The sequence below is a fragment of the Polyergus mexicanus genome, unplaced genomic scaffold (genome assembly GCF_030449975.1).
Source record: "Polyergus mexicanus isolate NDT 795.1 unplaced genomic scaffold, iyPolMexi1.0 SCAF_7, whole genome shotgun sequence".
NCBI lineage: Eukaryota > Metazoa > Arthropoda > Insecta > Hymenoptera > Formicidae > Polyergus > Polyergus mexicanus.
In genome coordinates, this window is record NW_027223327.1 from 9,370,909 (window position 1) to 9,376,908 (window position 6,000).

At 33.8% G+C, this 6,000-nt stretch overlaps 2 protein-coding genes and 1 long non-coding RNA gene across 9 annotated transcripts in view; 1 reads left to right on the forward strand and 2 right to left on the reverse strand.

Annotated features, from left to right (window-relative positions):
* LOC138934457 (EF-hand calcium-binding domain-containing protein 14) overlaps positions 1–840 on the reverse strand; it is a 9,146-nt gene extending 8,306 nt beyond the window's left edge. For all 3 annotated transcript variants that reach the window (XM_070298214.1, XM_070298210.1, XM_070298215.1), the window contains exon 1: positions 614–840. The gene's annotated coding sequence lies outside the window, so the exon portion shown is untranslated. The remainder of the gene's footprint in view (positions 1–613) is intronic.
* Positions 1–6,000, forward strand: part of LOC138934461 (uncharacterized) — a 19,023-nt gene that overhangs the window by 9,599 nt on the left and 3,424 nt on the right. For 2 of the 5 annotated variants that reach the window (XR_011447139.1, XR_011447135.1), the window contains 2 exons: positions 4,071–4,396; positions 4,850–5,024. This is a non-coding gene — a long non-coding RNA (uncharacterized lncRNA). Of the gene's footprint in view, positions 1–39; positions 108–3,304; positions 3,465–4,070; positions 4,397–4,849; positions 5,025–6,000 lie in introns of all 5 variants that reach the window. The other 3 variants (XR_011447136.1, XR_011447137.1, XR_011447138.1) reach the window with 3 other exon arrangements.
* LOC138934460 (uncharacterized) lies at positions 1,278–2,742 on the reverse strand. Its single transcript, XM_070298218.1, has 3 exons — positions 2,355–2,742; positions 2,018–2,208; positions 1,278–1,300 (listed from the first exon to the last, which is right to left on the reverse strand). Exons 1-3 carry the CDS (start codon positions 2,471–2,473, stop codon positions 1,293–1,295), a joined length of 318 nt encoding a protein of 105 aa, XP_070154319.1. The 5' UTR covers positions 2,474–2,742; the 3' UTR covers positions 1,278–1,292.

A 6,000-nucleotide genomic window follows, 5' to 3' on the forward strand; every position in this document is an offset into this window, starting at 1 on the left:
CGAATATAATAATACATGTGTTCTTTAAATTTTGAACAGAAGAAAGAAACACGGAAGCGAGATGTATCGACGATATGTCAACTCGAGAAGCTAGTGTTTCTATATATGTGCGTATGTTTAAATATTTATTGCACTTGCATCAATAGTGAGAGGTATAGTCGCGTCCTCGCACATACCGATGATGCACTGCGTGTCTCGTTTCTATTGTCCCCTTCCGTATTAATAGAAAAACATTTCTTTCCATCCATAAAAGAGATCACAGGAATCGTAAAGAAAAGAATGAACAGCGCAAATTTTTCTATTGCATTTTCTCGTCACGCACATTCAACACTGATATACTATCGTATTGACATTGAACTGTAATTCTATTGGCATCGAGCGAATAATAATAAAAGTCAGGCTCGGAGAAGGTCGTGTTTATACAGACCGCGAATGCAAAATTACGTATGTTAATGTCAGTGAGGTATTTTTTATTTGCTTCTCGTAATGGCCTCGCGACACGTTTAATCAACATAATGTTTTTACTCGCTTTCAATATTGTTTAGTTCATCGATTTTTAGTATCTAAAAATGATCCCTGACCGTGTAAATAATCCCTTTTTAATTTTACTTACGATAATATTTGTCTAGAAAATTCAATATTCTCCGCATTAATTTTGCTCGTATTATAAAAATATTCTCCTTCTTTCCAATTTATTCAAAGTTATCCTTTGATATCCTGACACTTTCCACATTCACTTTTAATAAATGAAACTTCAGGATTCGAGCAGTAGCAAAAATAAAGGAATAGAAAAAGAGAGAGAGAGAGAGAGACGAGAGCTCTCGTAGAACTTGACCTACGTGGGGGATGAATTATAGAAGAGATTCTCTAATCGATTATCGCGCGACAGACGGAAACGGGCGGATGGTGGTGTATTTCGTTTTTCCGGCGAGGATCTTGACAGAAGACGAGGATTATTCACTGTCCGAATTAGGATATATCGAGATCTATGTAGACAGAACAGTAGGATTTTGCGACACGCCTCGACATACGCGACGCGTGATAAAAACCGGTGACAAGCTCTGCGATATCGTGACACTTGGCCAGCTGCGCCGACGTCTCATATCGACTGGCCGAGGGTTGGTAGGTGACAGAGACTGAGACCTATGGTGGGGGTTTTCTCTCTGATAAGAATGTACGGCGCATAGGGAATTTCAAACGGCGACGCCGCGCGATTTTTTTTTTTTAAGTCCGCAAATCAAAGTTGTTCATTGTTATTATTATTTATCGTTGTGCTCGGGTAGAAATCCTTTTTAAACAACTAAAAATAATACAGGATAAATTAATAGTGATCATGAATTGTTTTATATAAGAGGAAGATACTGAAGAATAATATATATGATTTAACAAAATGATGTGCAAGAAATAATTATGTTACATTGTAAATTTCAAAAGTCGAAAGAAAAAGAATATTTGATAAAAAAATTGCAGATAATCATTTCAGATATTAAATGTTAAATTAATCAAATAATTATTAAATGTTAATTTTAATGTTAAGTTTATATATTTAATAAATTATTCGTCTTTTCTTAAAACTTTAGACCAGATATAAAATAAACAAGATAAAAGTGAATATATAATTATTATAATTATATGAGATGATTTTTTTTTAATGTGAATACTGAGTCACATATCCGTTTTAATATATATTGTTTCATCGGAATTTCCATCTGTCATAATTCTTCTTAAAACGTCTGCGACGCGTTTGTATTTAAATAAAATAATTATATAATACATCAGTTTCAATTCTAATATATAGATGATTAAGAATACATAGATCAATGATTGTGAAATTTCAGAAAAAAAGGGAAATATAATGAAAGAGGTAAGAAAATGTAGCGGGTGTGTATTAAATGCAAACAGATTTAATTAGAACCTTTCATATTTTAATTTGGCACGTGACAATTCGATTGACAGTCCCTACTTATCAGTCAAAGATAACAAGTATGTTTGTTATGCGAACTAAAGTAGCATTTACCTGACTTGATGGATATATCCATTTTCTTAATCTCGCCGTACAATATAGCTGCTAGCCAAGATAATGCGATTAACCAGAATGTAATTAGTATCGCCGTCAACCACAGGGATACAACTCGCATATCTGACTTGTTGCATCCATAAGAATTATTATTATGTCTGGTCCTAGATAAGATCCGTGATCTATGCCGCCTGTAATTTGAAAATATCATATTTTCACTAAGAGCGAAACTACTTATTTTAATTGTCTAATCTTTTATTTATAATATATGTAAAATAGAAGATAGGATTATAGACGTATCAATTTTCTGAATTTTATTGTCAACAAACCGATTTACCGTTTGACTTTCTTCTTTTTCTGTGGTGTGAGGATCAGGTCGGTGCTGTCAGAATCGCTTTCTGACAGAAGGTCGAGCAAATTGATGGTCTCCTTGGGATTGGACTTCTCCATTCTCATCGTGAAAGTGTATCATGTGTCATGAATTGTCAAAATCGTGGGCCGATCGTGGTCGATGTGACGTCATAACCTCTACGATTTATTATATACTACGGGACGAATGAGTTATTGTATAGTAACTCTATCTTTTTCTCTCTCCAGCGATTTCTTTTTAGATTTCCTCAGAGCAAATGCATTTAATTTCGTGTACTTTGCCCGTTAGGAATTGAAATGCATCTTACACTTGTCACAACATAACCTGTAAAAATTAATCCACTCCTCTCAAATGCACCTTCCATAACTGTTCTTCCAGATTTTCTTTCTTTTCCCCTCCGCTTAAACAGCAACTTATACGACATCTATCGAAAATTTAAGGAAGATTGTCAAATGTCAAAAATTTATCCATGGAGTTTTTGTTTGCTCTAACGATATAGTAGATATAGTAGATATATACTTTGTGTATATGATGTGCGCGTTGAAAGGAAGATAAATCAAAAAGTGGAAAATATGAGTTGGTTGAATGATTTGGTATATATTTAAACAATTATTGATACATATATAATTACTCACGAAATTGTTAAAATATCTTTAATAATTTTATAAAAGATTATAATGCAAGACGAGAACAAAAACGATACATAAAAAAAAAAGTGAGAGATAAGCACATCAAAAGAGATTTTTGTATAGTTTGTCTAAAGAATATATATATTAAGAATATATACATAAATGTATATATTTCTAAAATAATAAATTTCCGAGTAATTTTTTGAAATTTTCGAAACACCGATCAATTTTTCGTGAATCATTTTGCGATAGAAAGATTTCTCTAACCTAGACGATATAATTTTTCAGAGAAAGTAATATCAAAGTTGGATTCTTGATAATACTATGTTATCAATTTTGTATAAAAACTCACGTTGTCGTCTGGCCGTTTGGTTGGCTGGATGTGACACAGCCGAATTTCAAACAATATCAGCTATGCCGACATCTTGCCTCCTAATCGTCCAGTTAAGTAAGAAAAAAGATCACTATATATTAAATACAACTGCGTAAAATATAAAAAATGCTTTATAAATATCGGTGAGATTATTAGATTCTATCTTACTTTTCATTACTGAATAAATTTAACTTCTCTATTTTCATCAGATTTGTGTGGAATGCAACAATAAGAGATTTCAAGATAAGATATATATATATATATATCTATTTTGTCCTGCTCAAAAACACATATGTTTAGTAAAATGCGAATAACTCATTTCAAAAATATATAAAAATCAGTAATATAATCTAATAAAAGAAAACACATATTTACATTACACCTGCGAGAGACGCGAAATTTTTATATCATGAAATATTTCAATATTTAAAAAATCGAATGTATTATTTATATTCATCTGAAAAGGAAGAATCCTGATTATTAATTCTCGTACTTACAACTTAATCAATCAACGATATCCAGACGATATCCATCCAAAGTTTCCGATCGTTCATCAATCTTTTCACCTCCCTAAAAATTTCAAAAAAAAGAGAGAAAAGAAAAGAAAATAGTTTTAATAAATCCAACAAAGCATTTTCAAATCGAAGATCGCAATGTTTCAACAAGAATTTTTCTTTTTAGATACTGAAGAATTCGAAATCGGGCGATGGCGGGAATGACATGAAGGAGCCGGCTCCGACACTCAATCCCGAACGCACCTGTACCTGCACGAGGTTGGAGGTTCGCCAAAGAACTGATAGCGTGGGCGTCGTACCTTCGAAGACACAGACACGAGAACGTGCGTGTACCTGTATGCATCGGCACCTTTGAGAGGGGGATTGAAGTCTTTTACCTTCCTACTTCATTGGCTGGAGTCAAGGCGTTTCGAACCGGCCTCTTTTCACTCTTCGCTCTTCATCGCGAATCATCGCTCTTTCTATGATTTTCTAGTATATAAGAATAACAAGGTAGACTGTTAAGCGATCAGAAGCACAGTTTATACATATATCGTTGATGAAAGAATTCGATTAAATTATAAATTAAATAATTTAAAATAATTAATCTCAATATTTTATATTAATCATTCATAATTAATTAATTTATAATTAATTATGATTAAATTTAGCTATAAATAATGATTGGTAAATTCAAAAAAATTAAAAATGAATTTTTGTTCAGCGATATTCGAGATTAACTGATGCATTTTAACAAAGATGATTTACTTTGATCATAATTTGTAAGAAATCTTGCGTGATTATAATTCGATAATTTTAATGTCGATGGAGCTTTCAACCGGAAGCACGCGCCCGAAAAGCGGTCCCCGCTAGAATGAAAATCTCATCCATATACACATACATGTACACATATCACGCTACGCACGTTCGCAGGATCCTAATGTTCTTCGTGACTTCCGGTTTCAGGCGCACTCGCGCACCTCCGAAGAAGTCGTGTGTGGCTCCTGGTGACCGGATATGGCGAAGAACTGGCCGACCAAATCGTTCGACGGGTGTCTTTTCATGCCGATCACACGTAACCCGTGTAACAAATACCGAGAGCACCGATCGATGACATCATATATATTCATTGTGTCCATAGGTGGGTATTCGTGCTTATTTTGCGCGCATCTTCTAAACCGACATCATTATCATTCCATCATGGCATCATAAACGGAGATATTAAAGTCGCTATGTGGTTTCGCGGTGGGTTTGGATTTTGATGCGATTTTTATGCTTGTTCACGACAATAGTGACGATTGGCGTAGAGTCTATTTTTCTCGTGTTTATGGCACGGAGAAGTGAACCAAGTTTACATATCGGTTATTCGAAGAACCGCGAAATAATCAAAATTATCATAACCGTTTTCACAATCCTTGATTATAAATTACTTATCAAAGAGAATTTTAATTTTTCGGGACAAAAATATTGCAAAATCAATATAAAAAGATATTTGTAGACTAAAAGGTATTGTCATGTGTGAATTCTCTAACCATTTTCATTTTATTTTCTCTTCCGCGATAAGATATGTCTTTTTCTTCGGGTCTCAAATAGAAATCCTTGCCTGATATCGGTACACACCTATGTAGCTATAATATCGATGATTTGCCACGAGGCATTGTATCGCTCATTGATCATTCCTCGCACATCGCGATTAGGAATGTAACAAATTTATTTACGTCGTAAATAATTGAATTCAAGTACGATATTTTTCCAAAAGCTATTATACATTTTACGCAATGGTGAATATCTGAAATTTCTTAGGCTTACGTTAATCTTTCGAGTACATAGTAGATCACGCACGATAAAATTTGTCTGCGACAAATTTTCACGTGATTTAGCGAGAAAAATCTTTTTAATATTTATAGGAAATAAAAATATTTTAATGTACTTTTTGGGAGGTACTGTTATGGTGCCCTCTTCATCTCAGGTAGCAAAAATACCCGTTGCTATCCAACAGCTGTACAAATCCGGCACCCTACGTTGCACAAGCTTTAAGTTCAGCGTTCCCGTGTGCGGTTTAACCGCATAATATATACCGTAACTCTAATCAGTACTCTGCGTTGATACCACTGCTT

Bases quoted from the DNA above. Each gene is read 5' to 3' on its own strand.
- LOC138934460 (XM_070298218.1), bottom strand. From the start codon at position 2,473: ATGAGAATGGAGAAGTCCAATCCCAAGGAGACCATCAATTTGCTCGAC. The intron at 2,209-2,354 runs GTAAATCGGTTT...TTCAAATTACAG, and splicing joins AAAAAGAAGAAAGTCAAACG to GCGGCATAGATCACGGATCT.